The sequence below is a fragment of the Prionailurus bengalensis genome, chromosome A2 (assembly GCF_016509475.1).
Source record: "Prionailurus bengalensis isolate Pbe53 chromosome A2, Fcat_Pben_1.1_paternal_pri, whole genome shotgun sequence".
NCBI lineage: Eukaryota > Metazoa > Chordata > Mammalia > Carnivora > Felidae > Prionailurus > Prionailurus bengalensis.
The window spans coordinates 56,789,815-56,811,531 of NC_057348.1; the positions used below are offsets into that span (position 1 = coordinate 56,789,815).

A 21,717-nucleotide genomic window follows, 5' to 3' on the forward strand; every position below is an offset into this window, starting at 1 on the left:
TGATGGGTACTAGGTTGTCTCTAGTTTCTCAATATTATAAACAATGATGCAGTGAACATCCTGTGCACATATATTTTTCTAAGGTAGGAGCCAAGAAGTGAAACTGATGTAACACTTTTTGTCAAAATGTTATTACTTTTATAGTTTAAAAAAATATGTCCAAAATGGTTGGGGAGAAGCATCTAAGTCCTTCCTTTGGGCAAAATCTTCAAGAATGGGTAGGAGTTTACCAAATAAACTGCTGCCTCTGGGATACTGCCGAAGAGGAGACAGAATTTTAGCGCTTTTTCCAATTCCAGGATTTAGCATTTAAATTCCTAGAGTTATACACAAGCCCACATTCTGCCCATCTTAAAGCCAGGGACAGTTGAATAAAGTCTGCTCCAACATGGCTGGACAACCAGTCCCAGTGCCGGTAACAGGTGCATGACATCTCTCTGGTGAAAAAGAAGGGAAAAGCAACCTAGGTCTCCCCGAGAGGGTGGTTTTCCTTTCACCTGCCAAAAACGTGTTGTAAGGCACCGGAGAAAATGTTGGCCAAACAACCTACCAGCATAACCCCAGCTCAGAGGTGGAACTCAGGTCGCCCCGCCAACTCACTACCCACAGGCACACAGGTGAGGGCCGGAAAAATACCTTGCTTTCCCCGCCTCCCTCCCCCCCCCCCACCCCCTCACCAAACACACACGCAGCTTAGAGAGCGAAGGTCTGTCCATCTCAGATCGACTTCTTACCGGCGCGATGCCGCTAAAGCGGTTCATTCACTCCTCCAACCTGCCTCTCCTCGGCTCTAATTACACGTGAGGCTCCCCGCACTGCCTGCCGTGGAGCGACGTGTGAGTTTAAGACCCCAGTATCTGAACGGACGGGGAGAGGGGCTTCTCTGCACCGGCGCGGGGAGAGGACGGTTGGAGCCAGCTCGTGGGGCTATCCTCGGAAGACTTTCCTTTCGGAGGAGAAGGGGTGGAGTGACACGTGGGCTTGGGGGGCACGCCCCCAGCCACAGGACCTGGCTGCCACCGTCCAGTCCCGCTCCGGCTTCCTATCCTGCGCCCACGCCTCGCGCCTGTCCCCGGGCAAACTCTGAGCCCAGGGCGGGTGGGGCCGAGGCTGAGGGAGTCGAAAGCCGACAGAGCCAGGAGTGGGAGGGGAAGACGAGACGCCAGGAACGCCCCCGGAGTGATGAGGGGAGGAGAGCGCGGGGGGCACCCGGAGAAGCGAGAAAGAGAGAGGGACTCGGCCCTCTACCCCAGTCCCCTCCAAGCCAACCGGGGAAACACGGACGACCCGCCAAGCCGGCGCAGCTGCGGGACACGGCCCCCCGCGCCGCTCCAACCAGACCGCGACCGCTAAGCCTAAGCCCCTCCTTCCGAGGAACTCCGGAGCCGCCCCTGGAAGTGGCGGGGCGGAGGCATCCGAGAAGCGACGCTCGGCGGCGAAGGAGCCGAACGGCGCGGGCCGGGAGGCCGGCATGGAAGGCGCGGCGGGTGACCCGTACCGGCGACCCGCGCGGCGCACCCAGTGGCTGTTGAGCGCCCTGGCGCACCACTACGGGCTGGACCGCGGCGTGGAGAACGAGATCGTGGTGCTGGCCACCGGCCTGGACCAGTACCTGCAGGAGGTCTTCCACCACCTGGACTGCCGCGGCGCCGGCCGCCTGCCCCGCGCCGACTTCCGCGCGCTCTGCGCCGTGCTGGGGCTGCGCGCCGAGGGGGCCGCCGCCGGGGAGGCCTCCGGGGATGCGGCCGCCCGAGACGCGAACCCGGGGGATGCGGCCGCCGGGGACGCGGCCGCCGGGGTGGCCACCGACGGGGACGCAGATGCCGAAGAGGAGGCGCGCCTGGCGCTGCGCGCGGAGCCGCCCGAGCTCACCTTCCGCCAGTTCCACGCGCGCCTCTGCGGCTACTTCGGCACGCGCGCGGGGCCCCGGCTGCCCCGCGGCGCTCTCAGCGAGCACATCGAGACGCAGATCCGCCTGCGCCGCCCGCGCCGCCGCCGCCGCGCCCCCCACACGCCGGGCCCGGACGGCGGCCCCGACTGCCCCGACGGCGGCCGGGACGGCGAGCGCCTGGCGCGGTTGGAGGAGGAGAACGGCAGCCTGCGCGAGTTGGTGGAGGACCTGCGGGCCGCGCTGCAGAGCAGCGACGCGCGCTGCCTAGCGCTGCAGGTGCGCGCCGGCGCGGAGGGAGGGGGGGCGGCAACGACTGGATGGGGGCGGGGGTCGTTCGAACAGCCGGGACCGGGCACAGGAAGTGGAACAGGGGAGAGAGGGCAGCCCCACCCCACTCCAGGTCGCTGGCGTCCTGTCCCTCTCCCGCCCCACTCCAGCCCTCCTCTTCTCCTCCCCCGTGCCACCTCCAGAACCGCTGGCACATCCAGATCACCAGCCCACCCCGTCTCCCCACCCTCACTGTCCCTTCTTGCCTCTTCTAACCCAGTAGTTGCGTTCGCCCCGGAAACCTGGGCCGGCTCACACATTCAGTCATTAAACAGGCATCTTGAGCTCTCCGTGGTGGCAGGCTCTGGGGGTGCGGGGAGAGGTTAGGAGATAAGGGGTGAAAGAGGCCCTGTCCCCACCCCCCCTTAAGCAGCTCATTGGATCATTCAGCAAATAGTGATGGGCCTCCCTCGGGGCCAGGGCCGGGTAGTCACTGGCCACCAAACACCTGTGGGGGTCAGGCCTTCTCTGGGATATTGAGAAGGAAGCAGTGAGCGAGATATGGACCCAGCCCAAGCATCTGGGATTCAGTCAACAAACACTTCTGCACTGTGCCCAGCCCTGTGCCAAGGGTGACAGGGGTGGGAGGAGGAAAAGAGCAGCCCCAAGGAAGCCTAGGGCAGGAGGCAACTGACCCGTATTGGCCCTGCTCTGCACTCTGCCCAGACACCAGCCCTGAGTGGCAGAGGGGTGGCAGGGCGCTGCTTTGAGTGGCCGTACCTATGGACCAGGCAAGGGCTGGCAGCCAGGGAGCACCAGAGAAGCAAAGGGTGGGAGTGCAGAGTAAGAGGGTCCAGGATCATTCACTCCAGGTATTTATTGAGCACCTACTGTGTGCCAGGCCTGGTTTAGGCGTCGGGGACACCGCAGTAAACAAGACAGACAAAACCCCATCCTCAAGAACAGTCTATTGACCAGACCTTGGGGAAATCCGGAAACGCCTTTTTGTTCCTCGAGTCTAGGGATCGGAGGCGCCACGGAAGGTCGAGTGCCACCAATGCAGGCAATCGGCAGGGAAGAGTCGTAAAGTTTGGGAATTAATTGATACCGCGCCAAGATGAGAACATGGGTGTTGTGGCTCAGTTTCCATCACCCAGGAAAAGGGGGGCTGATCAGAGCTCCTGTCTCATTAGGTTTATTGCGAGGAATGAACCGAGTTCAGAGCAGCCCGGGAGCGGGAGGCAGCGCGCGCAACAAACGTGCACGGTCGGTGCTCCTGGGGGCGCGGGAATGGTGAGCGCAGCGAGGCGCTCATCGCTGTCCCCGCGGCCCTGTCCCCCGCAGGTCGGCCTCTGGAAGAGCCAGGCGGGCGCGCAGGAGGCGGGGCGCGTTGGGCCCGAGGTGGCGGCGCGGGAGCTGCGGCAGGCGCGGGGCGCCCTGGCGGTGGCCGAGGCCCGCGCGGGGCGGCTGCGCCAGGGCCAGGTCGAGGTTCGGCGACGCGCCGAGGAGGCCCGGGAGGCGGTGCTGCGCAGCCTGGGCCGCGTGCGCGAGCTCGAAGCGCTGGCGAGACAGGTGCCCGGCCTGCAGCGCTGGGTGCGGCGGCTGGAGGGCGAGCTGCGGCGCTACAGGTGAGCGGGGGGTGCGGCCCCGGTGCCCCAAGTCAGCTCCGGGTGTCCCAGACCACGGGCGTGTATCCTCCCCGCACGCACGCTGGTGCTCGCGTTCCCGTTTGTTCGTTTCGTGTATCCCTCCGCTCGCTCGGCCATTCTTCCCTTTCCTCCGACGTTCATCCACTCCATCGCTTGCCCCCCACCCGACCACTCCTGTGCGTGTTCACCCACAAAGGCCTTCCATTTGCCCATGCATGGGTCGCAACAGGATAGAGTTATTCGTATCCGTTCTTTGATCAACCCAGTGATGATGATGATGATGATTGTGGTGGTGGTGGTGGTGATAGCTAACAGTTGCTGAGTCCTTAACGTGCACCAGACGCTGAGCTAAGCACTTTAGTGGCCTGACTGAATCCTCACGGCAGCCCTGTCACTTGGTACCATCTCATCCCCGTTCGGCAGATGAGGAAACAGATGTACAACGATCCCTTGTGCCAACTCCACCAGGCAGGAAGCCGGGCTTGGAACCGAGTTTAAATCCTAGCAGGGCCTCTGCCAGATGTGCGACCTTGGGCAAGTCACTGACCCCTCTTGGAGCTTCTGTTTCCCCTTTGGTAGAACAGAGTGGAGTCCCTGCCTGCCAGAGTGGCTGTGAAGAGGGCGCGAGGTCCTGCCTGCCACGGGGCAGGGGGCAGGCGCTCAGTGAGCAGCCCCCTCCCTCTTCATTTTGAATCCCAAGGCACACCTGCCTGCCTGCCTGCCTTCCACATTTACTGAGCACTGACTCTGTACAGAGGCTACACCAGGTACCAGGAATGTGACTGGGGGCAAGACAGCCCCAAGTCCCTGCCATGAGCAGCCACTACCGAGCATGGGAGATCATGTGATGAGATGTAGGGCAGCCGGCTGGATGAATGCTGTGGGGGAAGAGCGGGGCTCAGCCAGCACCTGAAGTGACCCTTGAGCTGAGCTGAGAGCTGAGAATAGGATGTTACTTGGCAAGGTGGGCCGGGGAGAGGGACAGGGGAAAGGGGGGGGGGGCGGTTTAGAAAATGGGAATCGTGTGGGCAAAGCCCTGAGGCAAGGGGAACTGGGCACATTCCAGAAACTAAAAGGAGGCCAGAGTGGCTGGAGCGGCAGGCAGAGGCCAGGCCTTCCAGGGCCTGGAAGGGTGTGTCAGGGGCTTTAATCTTTCCCCCAAAGAGAGCATGAAAGCCTTCAGCAAGAGGGGGACAGGAACAGATTTGCATTTCAAAAAAAGTGGCCCTGGCTGCAGTTGTGACAAAGAGATGGGAGGAGGGAAGAGCAAGAGCCTGTGGGGAGCCCACAGAGGGGCTGTTGTCATCTTCCAGCCCGAAGGGAAAGTGGCCTGGCCTAGGCTGGTGGGCAAGGCAACCAGAAGGGGAGGCTTTGAACCTAGCCCCTCAGAGGAGGGACCTCCTCCTTGACTTCTGAGGTGCTCCCAGCTGGAAGATGAGAAGACACAATGTGGAGAGAGGCCTCCGTGAGGAGGCCCACCCCGGGGCCAGCCTCCTGCAGCTCCAAATGTTTGGGTAGTCACTTCCTGTTTGCATAGCTGATCGACCAAAGAGCAGAGCTGGTTGGCTTGGGGCCTGTGTCCAGCCTTAGAACTTTCTCCAAGAGGAGAAATGAAGGGGCCCTTCTTTGTTTCACCCTAAAGTAACTCACTGTCTCCCACAGCATGACTACAGGAGCCACTACAAACATTGGGATAGCCCTTTGTGCTAGAAAAGGTGAATTTGTATCCAGGGCGCCACTTAACCCTCACAAGAACTGTGCCAAGGTAGAGGTTTTATCCCCAGTTTACAGATTGTGGGGAGTGAGGCTCTGAGAAGTGAAGTAACATACCCAAGGTCACACAGCCAGAACATGGAAAAGTAAGGTCAGCCTGCCCCTACCACCTGTGTTCTTTCTTCCTCCCTCCCTTCCTTCCTTCCTTCCTCCCTCCCTTCTTTCTTTCTTTCTTTCTTTCTTTCTTTCTTTCTTTCTTTCTTTCTTTCTTTCCACTTTACCTTTTCGTGTGTGTAGACTCACAGTTACAAGATGGCTGCCACACCTCCAGGCCTCACGTCTGTGTCCAGGCATCAGAAGAAGGATGGGCAATGCTGAGGGTGGGGAGGATTTTCTTCAAGTGAGCTTTGACTTTGTTTCCAGGGAGAGACACCCCTTCCCCACCAGAACGTGCATCTCCATGTCCTGGGCCAGCACTGTGTCACATGGCTGCTCTTATCTACATACTGAGGCCCCAAACAGAACTGGGTTCTCTTGGTGAGGAGAAAGAGTGACACTGTGCTCAGGTCGCCGTGATTAGGAGATGGCTCTGTCACTCGCTCCCCTGCCCCTATAACAACATGTCCCCTAAACCACACCCAGCCCCAGGAGGCAGACCTCCTCTGCCCATTTTCTACGATCAGAGTTTGTGGGCGACTTGCCCCAAAGCTCTCCTTCTTTGAAGAAAGGAAAGGGCGGGGGGGGGGGGTGGAACAGCCAAGGACATGCGTTGAGCATCACGTGTGTACCAGGCATGATGCAAGGAACTTTCCCCATGTTAGTACAAATGAGCCCCTCAACTGGCCTCAGAGAAAGGCATTATTAACTCCACTTGCTGAATGAGAAAACCAAGGCCAGACAAACCAGGATCCAAGCCCCAGCCCAAACAGCCCCAAACCACATACCCCAGGCCAGTCTGGCAACTTCCACAAGTCCTCTTGGAGTCTCTCCGTGCCCCCCCCCCCCAAAACACCTGAAGGAATGTCACAGCCTGCAGAGGGGCTGTGGGCTACAATGTCACCTCTGTTTTTGCATGATAAGTGTCAGGAACTCAGGTGTCCCTCTGTGACCAGACGCATGGAGCCTGCGGAAGGGTCCGAAGGAACTTGGTGGGTTGAAGAGGCCTCACACCCCAAAGACTAGAGCCTGTCATGCCCTCTTAAGTGACATCGCTCTGGAATGCCTCCAGGTGTTCTGCAGATGTATCTTTGGGGAGAAAAAGCCAGTGACTGAAATCCCTGCTGGGAATGACAGCTTGAAGCCATTTGGTTAGAATGAATGACACTTTTCCAGCACTGTGGCAGGAAGCGACACACTCTGACCTTCTCATAACCTCTGAGGTTGGTATCTGAGCCACCTTTTCTCACACGAGGAAATAGAGCCCTGGAGCGGGGGTGGCCTCCTAACGAAACCTTGGCTGTTCCAGGGCCCTGGTGAGTTTCCCAACTCCGAGTAAATGTCCTTTCCCCTTCCGTGCCGTCGCCCTAAAAGGATATCTCAGTGACTCCCTTTCTCATTCCCTGGGCTTCCATTTACTTCTTTTTCGTCCCCCTCTGTCCTTGTGTTGTGGATGCCATCCTGCCCGTCATGTCTTTCCCAAACGTCCTTCTTTTCCAGTCTCTTTGGGATCGCTGCAACCGCTCAGCTTTCCCTGGCGTTTCACCTCTCTGCCCTTTCCGTGCTGATGGCAAGGTCCTCGGTGTGCCTCGTGATGGCCAACTGCGAGCCCATCTTTGGCAGAAGCCATGATCCGGGAGAACCCACCCATCCCCAGGGCTGTGGCGTTCCCGTCAGAGCTGTTCCCCGTCTGCCTCCCCCAGGGCCCGATTCCGGGCCAGCTTGTAACTTCATTTCTCAGCTTGAAGCTTCAGAACTACACAGGTCGGGAGCAATTGAGTCCATATATAGGGACAACATCCCAAGGTCAGTAAGAGGGGTTTTTCTCACCTCTGTTCATGGATGAGGCAGCCCCGGGCTGGCCCCTGGCTTCATGCAGGAGCCTCCTTGTATGAACTCCCCAGGCAAGCTCCCTCTTGTTTTTGACCTTGGCTCTGTACTCATTTAAATGGTTATATTTTATCCAGTTCTTCTGTGTATTGGTACATGGGAAGGGAACCTTGCACAGCACCTCAATTCACCACCCTGACCGGGAACCTAAGAGAACAGACAGTAAACATTTAAGCAATTGAGGATGTTCACATATTAGTTCCACATTCTCTACGCACCTTCCATGGAGAAAGTGGATACGTCGGGTACACGGGAATGACACACACATGTCTGCTGCCCCCAGAGGCTCCTCTGGGGCCTGGGGGGAGCAGGCCATGAACACCCACGTTAGGATACAAATGGGCTGTGTGCAGACGGGCCCCACGGAAGAACGTCTGGTTTCACAGCTATGGGAGTGAGTCCCAGATCATATGGAAGCATTCCAGGAATCAAAGGGGTCTTCAGGCTCTTGGAACCAGACAAAAACCCAGGGGCTCACCGGACCCAGCCCAGTCTGCCAAGGAGGATTACCTGCTCCATCACAGCCACATCAGCCTCTGGGCTCCTGCTTCCCACAGCTGGATGGACCACCTCATCTCAGACGAGAGACTCGGCTTCTTCAAATCCCCGAAAACAGTCCCCCCTCCCAACACATTTTTGAGCAGCGTAGACCCTACTGATGACGGGAGGGAGGAGAGATGACATTACAGCGATCATTTTTTATGAATATTTGCCATCCCGAGTCATCAAATGTCATTTAACCCCACATCCAACCAGGGTTTTCACTGTTACTTCTCCCAATCTACACCCAGCCACTCTCCACCCTTCTCTTTGTTTTCTTTCTTCCCATCAGCCAGCTCTCTTAGATGAATGCCTGGAAGCCTGACTCTAACTGACTTGGGTTAAAACAGTGGCTTCTGGGAAAGTCTAGGCAGACCAGCTTCAGGCATGGCTGGATCAAGGTACTCAAGCAATGTCACCAGAATATAGAAGCTCTGCTTCTCTCTCAGGCAAGTTCTCTCTCCTGGTAGCCTTTGGGGCACTTACCTCTTCAAAGGTCTAAGTCCAATAGAAAGATCATCTCTCGTCTGAGACATCCCAGTGAAGTCCTGGAACTGGAAATCATTGAACCAACTTGGAAACATATTCATCCCTGAACCCATCAGTGGGGGTGGGGAGCGGGAGGTAGAGGAGGGGCAAGAAGATTTGATGTTCTGATTGGCCAAAGCTTAGTCACATACCCACTGCTGGAGCCACAGCCAGCCCCATCGGACTGTGGGACTGAGCCCCTCCCAGGACAATTAAGGAGGAACATATCCCATATGTGTTAAAAAAAAAACACATATCCCCCACCCATGCCTCTCTCTGGAGCCTGCAGCCCAAATCCCCCTTCTTGTCTTGAAAAATAGGCCTACTCTGGCAGCTGGAGACTCCCCGGACAGTGGAGGCCCCGGGGAGGAAGGCTGGTTTAGCTGCAGAACAGGCTTGTCTCAAGGTTGGCTTTTCCAGGCTGCTGAATGCTTTGGGTGGTTAGGGGCATTCAGCCCTCGCCATCCTGTGCCTGTACAGGCGCTTCAGAACTTGCTCGGAGAGTGGGCAAAAAGGGTCATAATAACTGGTCTCCAACACTACGTGTTGGCATTTCTGTAGCCAGGCACCCAGCCCAGGGCTCGCAGTAAGATGGTGAATGAATGGACGCGTGAGCGTATGGATGGATGCGCCCTCAGACGTGTCTTGTTGAGAAGGGTGCGGGCACAGGGGACTCCAGCACAGGGTCAGCCCTAGGTGAGTGGTCCAGTGGGTAGATCCTGCTTCAAGGCGGGTGGTGCTCCTGGAGGAACTGCCCTTGACTCAGTGACCGAGGGTTTCTGGCATCTCCACCTTGAAGCCCGCCTGCCCCTGCTCTGTGCTGAGCCTGGGGCCAGTACCTCTGGGCAGGGGCTGAGCTGAAACTTACAGAAAAGAAGACAGAAAGCTCAGCTCAGCTGGAGCAGGGAGGAGGGGCTTCCTCCTGGCCTCTGTGGCTTTGTTGTCCAGGAGGGGAAAGATGAAAAGGCCCCGTGGGGGTGGGGGCGAGTAGGAGGACAGCTCCTTCGGCAGACCAGACCACCGTGGAAGGGACACAAAGATGAGGCCATTGGAGGGCCAGCTCCTTTCTTCTGCCCCACTGCGGCAGCCCAGCCTGACCTGGGGCGGGGGGGGGGGGGGGGGGGGCGGGGACGCGGGGGGGCCAAGTCAGCAGGTCAGGGGAGGGAGGAAAGCAGACAGGCAGAGGCGGGGCAGTGGGGCATGGGGTACCATCTGGAGCTAGGAGGCGTCTGGTCACGGATTCCATTAGTCTTGGAAGCAGGTGTGTGGGTGGCCACTGGTGGGAACCGAGGCCTTTCTCTCAGGGACAATACCCAGGGCTCACAAAGAGGCAGTGGTGGTCAGGCACCTGCCACATGCCCCGGCCTGGGACCCTCCACAGATGGGCTTGATGGGGAGGGCGAGGGGTGGGGGCAGGCTCAGGAGGCCCAGCCTGACTTGCGTTTGAATCCCAGCTTTTCCACCTATTTTCTGTGGGACTTGGGGCCCTTCCCTTTCTCTCTGTGAGCCTCAGTTTCCTCATCTGTAAAATGGGGATGACGAGAATATTACTACTAATAATACCCATTTCCTGGGGTATTTGAAGATTCAGAATGCTAACATGTATAAAGCACCTAGAACAGGGCTTAGCATTGAGAGAAAGCTTAATGAATATCATGTTACTATTATTATTGATCCCTTATCACAGTACCCCCCCATAAATAGTAACGGTCATGGTGGTTGGTGTTAATAGTAACAGAGCCCGGCCCCTAGAGAGCCTTCTGTCTGGAGACCAGCAGCAAACAATGGACAGTCTCAGCTGATTGTAGACAGGACCCTAACCAAGTTGCAGAGTGTAGACAAGCATGGAGGAGGCATGAATGAGGCAGGGGGGGTCAGGGCATCTCTTGGGGTTATTCCATCATCCAACCTGGGTATTGAAGGATGAGTAGGAGTTTTCTCCGGCACTGCAAATGCAGGTTGCAGTGAGTACAAAGGCTTAGAGATGTGAAGGGCTTGGGTGCCTCCTGCGAACAGGGAGACTTACGGTGGGAGAGGGTTTGAAGTGGAAAGTGGCAGGAGAGGAGGCTGGAAGGCAGGCAGGGGGTGGCGAAGGACCCTAAGCACCAGACTGAGCATGAGAGCTTTACCCCAGAGAACAAGGGAGACAGAGAAGGGCTTAAGCAAGAAGGGCCTAATCAGATATGAGCTTCACGGAGACCCCCTCTGGCTGTGTCTGGAAGACAGATCAGGCAGGAGGGGTGGCGAGAGGCAAGGAGACAGGTGAGGAGGATATATCTGGGCCCAGGGAAAGAGAACGCAGGGCCTGACCTCCAGCCCCTGAGAAGGGACAGACCCCCAGTCCCATACCTGGAGGCCTTGCCAGGAGCTCGGGGGGGGGGGGGGGGGGAGCCTCAGACCTGCTATTCTCTGTTCCAAGACAGAGCTTTCTGCAAGGATGGAACCTTGGGATTTGCGGGCTGAAACAGACTTTAAAGTTTATTTATTTATTTTGAGCAAGAGAGAGAGAGTGTGCACACACGTACACGAGCGGGGGAAGGGCAGAGAGAGAGGGAGAGAATCTCAAGCAGGCTCTGCCCTGAGAGCTCGGACCCCGACGTGGAGCTGAGGCAAATGAGTCTTTGCAATGTTCCTTCAGACGTGTGGCCTCCACAACTCTATTAAAGGCAGAAAGAAGGGGGACATCTGTTCTTTTCTATCCAAAAAAGCAAAGCCTGCTGAGAAACCACTCACCAGTGGATGTCTATGTGAACACAATGGCCAGAGTGGGGTCACGGAGGCGCAGAAGGGCCCGAAGAAGGAGTGAGGCCTTTTCAGTCCCAGGAATGGAGACGGCGAGGCCAGAAGAGCTGCGGCGTTCTTTGCTCAATAGTATCTCCGCAGAGAAGTCTCCCCTCAGGCAAAGCATGCCCCCAGCCAGATTTCTCTGAGAGCGGAGCTGAGCCCATCCTTATGGCTGATGGCCCAGGGTCTGGGACTTCATGTGCCTACCAAGGAGCGGGATCTTGACCGTACAGGCTAATGTGTGCAGCAAACGTGTCCTTCAGAGAAGAAGCTGGAGCCCAGAGACGGACAGCGATCTTCCCAAGGTCACCCAGTAGGACAGGGCAACCCCCAAGCTAGACTCAGTCCTCAAGAGTCCCAGAGTCTAGGGCTGCGTGTGCTGCTTCCCTTGGGTGGTTGGGAACAAGCTGCAGTTCCTGTGTCTTTGTGCTCAGATTAGGGGATGGGCTCTGCGATCCCCTGCTTTCCGGTCCCAGCTTGTCCAGTTCCCAGCCAGGCAGGTAGCCTGAAGCATGCAGATGGGTCCCAAGTGGACGGGGGTCCCCAGGTCAGAGCCAGCCACACAGACCCAGGGTGGCCTGAGGGGCCACACCAGCCATGTTTGGTCACGACCCACCTTGTCCACTTACCTCTATGTGCGTCTATTTTCTTTGGTGCCTTGACACTTCTTGGGAAGCTCTGACTCAACCTATCACACCTCAGTTTCCTCATCTGGAAAATGGGGTTAGTGTTAGTGCCTACGTCACGAAGAAAGAATTAGCCAGGATGCAAAGGGCACTTCAAATTGTGCCTGGCACGTACTTGGCACTCAGTAAATGTCACTGTCATCAGTTGGCCTCCCGTGGCGGGGGCCTTCTCGTCTGTGGGGAGCATTCATGCGTCTGTCTGCTCCACACTCCGGAGCAGATTTAAATCCCCACGCCGCCAGCACACTCTGTGCATCCTGTATCTCTGCTTGTCCCTGCTTGGTTTTACCCACGAATGTGGCTGCGGTGAGCCCAGCTTCAGTGACCCAACATCCTGCTTTCTAGCACCTGTGGATGATGTCCCAGAGAAGAATCCATGGCTGGGATTCCTGAGGCCAGGGTGCTGGGAGACTCCATCCAGCCAGGGCCGGAGCACACACTGAGCCCTGAGGTCTGGGAGAGGTGGGTGCTTAGCCTGGGTGTGGGGGCGGGGGAGTTCCTCAAAGCAACGTGGGTGCCGTTACCTGGAGACAGAAGAAGGATGCAGGTCAGACAAAAACAACAAACGTCTAACCTGTGAGCTTCCTTTCTGGAAGTGAAAATCCAAGAATCATAAAGGCCGCAGCATGGCACCAACGAAGCAATTTTTTTTTAATGTTTATTTATTTTTGAGAGAGGAAGAGAGACAAAGCACAAGCGGGGAAGGGGCAGAGAGAGAGGGAGACACAGAATCTGAAGCAGGCTCCAGGCTCTGAGCTGTCAGCACAGAGCCCGACGCGGGGCTCGAACCCACGAACCGCGAGATCGTGACCTGAGCCGAAGTTGGACGCTCAACTGACTGAGCCACCCCAGGCCGCATGGCACCAAGTAAAAGGAAGATGAAAAAGAGGATGTTTGGGCCCCTGAGCCAGATGTGGGAAGTTTTTTTGGAAGTTTGTTGTGTAATGTAGTGGTGTTCCAGAAAGCCAGAAGTCCTTGGTACATGTGGATGGTTCCCCTCGTCTAGGGTGGTCCCGACCACATAAGGAAACACAAGGAAGAGGCCAGTGCCGGGGTGGAGGCCTGGCAGGCCTTATTGCTTCAGAGGCACTGTAGAGCCAGGATCCTGACATCGCCTGTCTCGAGTTCTGGGTGGTGTAAATGGCTTCTGCCTGAGACCCAAGCCAGAGAAACCCTGGAGCACATGAGGGAGTGGGCATCATGGTCTCCAGGATGTTCTGATGCAACGACCTGGGGTATAGACCATCAAGGTGCTCTCGTGTGGGGGAAATGGTGAGAAATAGATGTGTGCTTTTTTGGAGGTAGCAGAATATCTCTGTTATATTGGACACTTGTCGCCAATGGCGGAAACTAAACTCAAACTGGCTTAAATTTAAAAGTTGGTGGGAGCGGGGTGCATGATCTGCTGAAAAGCACAAGAGTATGGCTTCAGGCATGGCTGGATCTAGGCGTACAAATAATGACATGTGGAATCTCTCTATCTCTTACCTCTGCTTCCCTCTTGTGGGCTCCACTTTCAGACATTCTTCCTATATGGGAGCAAGAGGTCTGCCAGCATCACCAGGGTGAGTTTCCACCCTCTGAATCACCCCCAACAGAAAGAGCTTTTCTTTTCCGGTGGTTCCAACAAAACCCTTAGATTAACCCTGATTATCCTGACATGGTTATATGCCCATCCTTGAACCAATCATTGACAACAGGGACACGGAAGGTAGTGATGGGCCCAGGTGGGAGTCGCGTAACTACTCGGAACCAATCACTGTGATTGACCAGGCCTGGGTCCCATGCAGGAAGTTGAGGCAGGAGCTCCTAGACTGGGAACTTCTTGTGGGCAGTGATGGCACTCAGCGCCCCTCTTTTCTGTCCCTGCTGCCGCTGAGCCTAGCAGAGGCCCAAGCCCAGGAAAGACGAGGGCTGCCTACTGGCTGGCAGGTGCTTGGACTGTTGGAAACATCTGAGGATTCCCACTGCCTGCTCTGAATTGGGGGCAGTGGGGACACTTCTCCCAAGAGGACTGAGGTGACCTGGAGAAGCTTGGGGCCAACAGCAGTCAAAGACCCAGTAAGCGTGGGGGACAGAGAATCTTCCCTTAGTCTCTTCATTGTCTCCGTCAGACATAACTACTGACTTTTCTTTATTCACCCAAATTTTGTTGCATGCCCAGAGAGTGCTGATGCTGTCCTGGCAGCTATGACCGAGACAAAGTCTCTGCCCTCATAGGACTGACACCCTGGGTAGGGGATATGGTCAGCCAATGGGTGACAATAAATGGGATGAATAAGATATGGGCAAGGTGGAAGAGGTTTCTTTACTATGGCGCTTGGGACAGTGTATCAGTCAGATTGGCTGCGTGACAAATACTATTGCCGGCTTAAACAGACATGCATTATTTCACCGTCCTGGAGGCCAGAAGTCCAGGATCAAGGTGTGGGCAGGGTTGGTTCCTTCTGGGGGCTCTGCAGGAGAATGTGTTTGCAGATGGCCGTCTTCTGCTTCTGTCCTCACATAGTCCTCCCTCTGCACATGTTTGGGTCCTAATCTCCTCTTCCTATAAAGACATGAGTCAGATTGGATTAGGGCCACCCCAGTGACCTCATTTTAACTTGATTGCCTCTGTCAAGACCCTATCACCAAATACAGTCACTTTCTGAGGCTCTGAGGGTGAAGACTTCATGTAAATTCAGTCCTGCCTGGCAGAAGGCTTCCTTGAGGAGGTAATGTTTGAATTTGAAGTCTCCAACCTCCCTGCTCCCCTCCAGCCACACCTGCCACCCACCAGCATCAGCACAGATGTGACTGCTGTCCCTAGCTCTCTAGCCCACTAACCAACCACACAGTGGCTGGCGGGGCGGGGGAAGGGGGGAGGCTTTCTAAATCCACATCTAACCTTGTGGCTTCCTGTTGCCCTTAGAATAAACACTGGCCTCCTTGCATTGACTATCGTGGACCTGAGTGATCTGGCCACCACCCACGGATCCAGCCCCAGCGTCCTCCACTCCGCCCACTGTGCATGTCACTCTGGCCACAGTGGCCCTTCTGCTCCTTGGTCGTTTAGTTCCTGACCGCTCTCAGCCCTGCCTTGCCTAAGTCACCGGTCTAAGTCATCCATACCGCCGGTCTCCAATGCTATGGCTCACTTCTTCAGAGAGGCCCCAGCCCCATCTAGTCTGCTCCCCTGTCATCTCTCACAGCCCCTGGCTTTTTCCATCCTTAATTTACTGTCGTGACCCCTTCATTAAGGTCTGTGTCCCCCAGGGGAAGGTGAATTCCATGAGGCTAGGGCTGTCTGCTGCTAAGTGCAATACCTCTGGCACTGGGCGCTGTGGCTGGCTCAGTAATGCATCTGTCAGATGAATCACAGAACAAAATTAGCAGCTAGGCGGAGAGACGCCTCTAGAAACCACTCAGTGGCAGCGTGACCCCTGCACCAAGACCCTGATGGACACACTCCCATTGCACCTGCCTCCCACCCCAGGAAAGGCAAGTAGGAGCCAGAGTTGAGGAGTCACGGACAACCCTTCCCAGGCCCAAAGCACCCCTGAGGACTGTCCCACACTCCCCTCTCCGTGATTTATTTTCAGCTCACCCTCCACAGCCCCCTCTCAAGCTCTTCTTCCTACTGTTGTTCTCTTGTTTTCACATGCTGGCCTCCGTTTCCTGCGAGGCTTCGCTCAGGAAACGCCAGCACGCAGCAAAGGAAGCACGGTGTGCAAGCCCCCAGGCCCTCCGGGGTGGGCTCAGCTGCCTGGAAGCCCCCACCCGTCGGTGGGCCCTAGCCGGGCTCTAGACGTCCTGTCTGCCCTGCAGCTCCCCAAAGCGCACAGAGGGGCTGAGTGGCTCAGGCAGCCGAAAGCAGAAGGGGAAGCGAATGCAAGTGACATTTTCCAGCCATTCTAGGAAAAGCCGGGCCGGGGAGTGGTGACGGTCTTCTGATGTGTCACTTGGTAACAGCCCCAGGCGGTCCAAACACAAATCGAGGCTCGCTGTGAAGGCATTCTGCAACTGTTATTAAAGTCTGTGATCAGTTGACTTTCAGCAAGGGAGGTGATCCGGGATAATCTGGGTGAGCGCAATTTAATCACTTGCAAGGCTGAGGACTTCCCTGAAAGAAAGAAGGTTCTTCTTTCACAGGTTCCGCCTGTGACTAGAGCTTCTCTATGCCCAGGGATCCCAGTCTGCCTGTGATCTCCCCCTCTTAGGGATTTCAGACCGGCTGAGCCAGCCCCCCAACCACAGAAGCCACTTCCTTATAATAAATCTCTTGAGACAGTGCTGGAACTACAGACGTAGGCACAGATCAATGTCCCCTGCTGGCCCCAGTCCTCTGGCTGAACCCTGACTCACCCCAGGGCTAAGGCAGGAGGGGAGAGGCACTAAGACTGCCTTTCTTGAGCACCTGCTGGGCCTGAGGCTCTGCGCTAAGGACTTCACATACGCAACCTCACTTAACCCCCAAGCAGCGCTGTGAGCCGTTTTCCGTGACAACACTTTAGGCTGCAAGAAACAGAAAACCCAACTCCAAATGGCTTAAATCTTAAGGACGCTGATGATCACCCATAAGTCCAAGGAAAAAGCAGTTTCTTCGAAACTCAGTGATGTCTGCAAGGATTACAATTCTTCATCTTCCCACACTGTCTTCCTCAGCTTGTCGTCTTGGCCTGTCGGCAAGCCTCCCTCATGGTCACAAGATAGCTGCCATGGCCTCAGGCATCACTGCCACATCCACAGACAGAAAAATAACTTCCTCCTTGGACTTCCCTTTTCCCAGAGATCGGCCTGGAACACTTCCCTTCCCTTCTTATTGGCCAAAAGCACATAACATGCCTATCCCTAAACCAATCCCTGGTAAAGGGGAGGAGTCACCATGATCCAACACAGACCAATCAGATCTCTTCTCCAGAAGCACATGGCCACTCAGTGCCTGAAAGGGTAATTGAGGTTGTGTGTGCAGATGGGGCGCGTCTGTTTGGCAGTTGTGTTTGGTTTCTATGCAACCGTAACAAATGGCCATAAACTTAGTGGCTTGAAACAACACCCATTGATGATCTCACGTTGTGTAAGCCAGAAGTCCAGGCAGGCTTGGCTTGGCTCTCCTTAGGCTCTCACGAGGCTGAAATCAAGGTGTCACTGGCCAGGTATAGGGGCTCAGGGGGAGAACACGTGTCCAAACTCCGGCATCGGCAGAATTACATTCCTTTCGGTTGTAGGACTAAGATCCCAGTTTCCTTGCTGGCTGTCAGCTCCAGGGTCACTGTTCACACTGCACCTCACATGGCCCATTCACCTTCTGGCCAGCGAGGACCCAAGTCCTTCTCACACTTCAGGTCTCCCTGAAGTCCTCTTTGGACCGGAGAGCTCTCTGTTATTAAATATTTTTTTTTAATGTTTATTGATTTTTGAGAGAGAGACAGAGCACGAGCAGGGGAGGGGCAGAGAGAGAGGGAGACACAGAACCCAAAGCAGGCTCCAGGCTCCGAGCTGTCAGCGCAGAGCCCGATGCGGGGCTTGAACCCATGAACCACAAGATCATGACCTGAGCTGAAGTCAGACGCTTAACCAACTGAGCCACCCAGGCGCCCCAAGAGAGCTCTCTGTTTTTAAAGGGACTCGTGTGACTGGATGGGAACGTTAACCTCCTTGACATCAGCTGTAACAACATAACATAACACCATCAAGGGGATGATACCTCCCCACAGTCAAGGGCTGCAGGAACCTTTGAGTCATTGCTAGAAACTCTGCCCACCCTGCCGTAACCATGGTGCACACCATGTAAGACTTTTTTGTGGAAAGAAAGTTGAAGTTGAGAAAGGTGATGTGAATTGCTCAAAGCCATACCAGCTGGGGGGCCATGGTTGCAAACAACAGGAAGTGACACTAGCTCACTAAAGCCGGAAGGGAATTATTTGGCAGGGTGTCAGGGGCCAGCACATCGGAGGGCCAGACTCAGGCCAAAGCAAGGCAGAGCTGACCCGGCTGGTCTAGGGGCAGGCTGCCGGCGTCCCCTCCTGCCACCCACCGCTCGTGCCCTCTGCCATTAGATGCCACCAATGAGCTCGAGTGAGCCTGCACCTGTGAACGTGTGTCCCACAGGCTGTCAGCCACCCACTCCCTTAGCATATCAGCCACAACAACATCCCTCCCTCCTGCTGACCCAGATGGATACGCCATGCTGCCCGTTCAGGGGGTCCCCACTCCCCTCAGGGTGGTCTTTCTGGCCCCAGCCAGAGGGTTGCTCTGTTCCATCTCTCATTCAGTGCTCTTCACAAATCCAGAAGGTGCTGGCTGGCTGGCCTTGGGGGCAAGGTGAGCCCTCAGTCTACCACACCGATTAAACACGTTTTCTCTGGACGAAATTCTGTCCACTGGGAGCAAAAGTCATCAATTAAACCAGGAGTTGGCAAACTACAGCCTGTGGGCCATATCTAGCCCCATGCCTATTTATGGATCTTATGCAAACTATGATTTCAACCTTTTCACGTGGTTGAAAATGCGAAAAGGAACAATATTCCTGGCACAGAGGAATTTCATGACGTTGCAAATTTCAGTATCCATAAAATAAAGTTTGGAACACAGCCATGTTCATTTCCTTGTGGATTGTCTGTAGCTGCTTTTGCACCTGAAAGGCAGAACTGAGTAACTACAGCAGTGGCCACCTGGGCTGCTGAGCCTGAAATACTGACCCCCTGGCCCTCTACAGGAAAAGTTTGCCAGCCCCTGAGTTCAGTGATAGTGTCCTACAACCGCCGTGCTGGTCATCGGTGAACATGTATTCTGACACTTGGAAGGTTGTGTACTCGGAGCGGGAGACTTGGGTTGGAGCAGGGGTAGGAATGGATACTTTCTCCCCTTCTCTTCCCACTTCCCTGTCCGCCCTATCGGCAACCCTCCTCGAGTGACTTCCAGGTATCTTCTTTTCACTGTGCTCCGGCAAAACGTGTGTTTCTGTGTCTGCGTTCGGCGTCCGTAACAGCACTGTGTTCTGTATCTCACGCCGCGTCTTGCATTTTTCACTCAGCCTTGCATGTTTCAGGTGCCTTGGCTGTGTGCACGGCTGCCCCTTGTCCCTCCCTCCTGGTGAGTCTCCCGCCCAATCCCAGAGCCGCCTCCCAGCTGCCACCTCCCCAGATGACACTGATGAGCATTCTCCTCCATGCCACCCTGCAGACGGGTGCGAGAACTTCCCCCAAAAAACAATACCCCGGGGGCGGAATCACTGGGTTGTGAGAGGCTTGCACAGAACTTGACCAAGGGACGCCAGCCGGCTCCCATGTGTCCTTTGATTGATCAAATTCATCAAATGCTTTGGGCCTTGTGATTTTTGCTTTTGAGTTTTTGTTTGAGCTGTCCCCCACCCCTAGGTCTCAAAGCCACTCATCCTGCTGTATGTTCTATTTTAATTCTGCCCTTCATATTTAGGTCTTTAATCCACCCAGAGTCCACCCCTTCAGTGGGTGTAGACGGGGACCCAGTTTGAGTTTTTCCATGTAGAGAGGAGTGCATTGGATTATGGCAGGAACCCACTTGTGATATATTTTGTTTATACATACAACAGGGTCAATTTCTAGGTTCAGATAATTGCAATTTAAGCAGAATTATCACTGCACGAACGAAATAGTGAATTGGACAGGTGACTTACAAGTCAGAATTATGGTTCGAGGCAAAATGACTGTGAAGTATTACTTTATCTTCTTACCATAACCTCAGTGCTGTCCAACAGAACTTTCTGTGATGATGTAAATGGCTTATATCTGCACTGTCCAATATGGTAGCCATAAGCCACATGTGGCTACTGAGCACTTGACATGTGGCTCACATGCTGAGGAGCTGAATTTCACTGTAATTAGTTTAAATTTCAGTAGCCCAGTATGACAAGCGGCCACCATATTCATCGGCACAGGTCAGATTAAGAAATTGGGCGGCTATCCCTGCACTGAAGCATTTATTTGAGGTTTTTAGAAAACAAAATGAATAGAGAAGGAGGTGGTTGTGAACAGAGGATGGGAGCTAACAAGAGTTGGATGCGTGCCTACAGTGTGAACAGGTGCACACGTCCCTCACTTAGCCCCAGCTCTCATCCATGAGCAGGGGCGACTTCCCCATTTAAAAGCTTGGGGCTGCTGAGTCTCAGTGAGGGGAAGGGACTTGATGAGGGCACCCTTGCTTGAGAGGCTAGCCCAGGAGTAAACAGATACAAGCCAATCCCCCATCCTTCATGGCTCTGCAAAGCCCAGAGACCACATGGCGGGGGGGGGGGGGGTGGCCAGAATGGCTGCAGGCCAGAGGGCACTGGCCAATGGAGATCCTGGGTGCTTACCCAGGGCATTGGCATGGTCCAAGTGGCCAAACCGGCAGCTTCCAAGTCCAAATCCATCAATTGGGCACCTTATAGTCCCCCCATGAGGCAGCCTAGAGCCAGGTTTGGGTGGAGGCTCCCATAGCCAGTGGGACCTGAGGTTAGAACAGGAGCAAGGAGGGAGTCTGCAACAAGGCATCTCTCTGGAAGCAGCTTCCCCTCCAGGGATGTTCTGGAAACTTGTGGGGAGGGAGTGTTTGTCTCAATGACTAGGGGGACAGTGTTCCTGGCCCTTGAGGGGGGCCTTCCCAGGGACGCAAGCTTCTGCACAGGTCCTGTACAACCCAGGATTGCCCTGTACCCCACACGGCTTCCAAATGTCTGGAATTCATTCTTTGAAAAACGTGCTGTCACTACAAGTGTCTGAGACTGGGATCTAACGCTGCTTTACATATAACCACAAATTCTTTGCATAGCTTTAACGTACAATGGATTTTCCAAGAATGTAATGCTGCGTGGGTAGTGGGAAGGTTATACTTTGTTTTGTTTGGAATTTTCCAAGAATTGCTCATCATTTCAAAACCACATCCTAGACACTGACAACACTTGTGCTTAACCAGCTGATAAGGAATGTCTGTGTCCACTGGCATTCATTATGCTGTGTCCCAGTGAGTCTGCTTATCTATCAACCCATCTGTCCACCCATCCATTCACCTATCCATCCACCCATGCATGCATCCATCCATCCGTCTATCCATCCATTCACCTATCCATCCATCCATGCATCCATCCATCCATCCATCCATCTATCCATCCATCTATCCATCCAGTCACCTATCCATCCATCCATCCATCCATCCATCCATTCATCCATCCATCTATCCATCCAGTCATCCATCCATCCATCCATCCATCCATTCATCCATCCAGTCACCTATCCATCCATCCATCCATCCATCCATCCATCCATTCATCCATTCATCCATCCATCTATCCATCCAGTCACCTATCCATCCATCCATCCATCCATCCATCTGAATGTATTTTCTTAGCCCGTATTTCAAAATGCCAAATATAGGGAAAGAATGTCAACAACATGCAATTGAATATTACCTCATGACTCTCAAATTCAACTGTAGCTGTTATAACAAACACAAAGCAGAAACAGACCCATAAATACAGAGAGAACAAACTGATGGCCGCCAGAGGGGAGGGGTGGGGGGATGGGCACAATGGGTGAAGGGCAGTGGGAGATACAGGCTTCCAGTTATGGAATGAGTAAGTCATGGGATGAAGGTACAGCACAGGGAACATGGTCAC

At 55.1% G+C, this 21,717-nt stretch overlaps 1 protein-coding gene across 2 annotated transcripts in view; it reads left to right on the forward strand.

Annotated features, from left to right (window-relative positions):
- Positions 1–1,192: 1,192 nt before the first annotated feature.
- The window catches only part of EFCC1 (EF-hand and coiled-coil domain containing 1), a 40,931-nt gene continuing 20,406 nt past the window's right edge, over positions 1,193–21,717 (forward strand). For both annotated transcript variants that reach the window (XM_043588245.1, XM_043588247.1), the window contains exons 1-2: positions 1,193–2,167; positions 3,503–3,786. In XM_043588245.1, the coding sequence (XP_043444180.1) occupies positions 1,472–2,167; positions 3,503–3,786 (980 nt within the window). In that variant the 5' untranslated portion in view covers positions 1,193–1,471. The remainder of the gene's footprint in view (positions 2,168–3,502; positions 3,787–21,717) is intronic.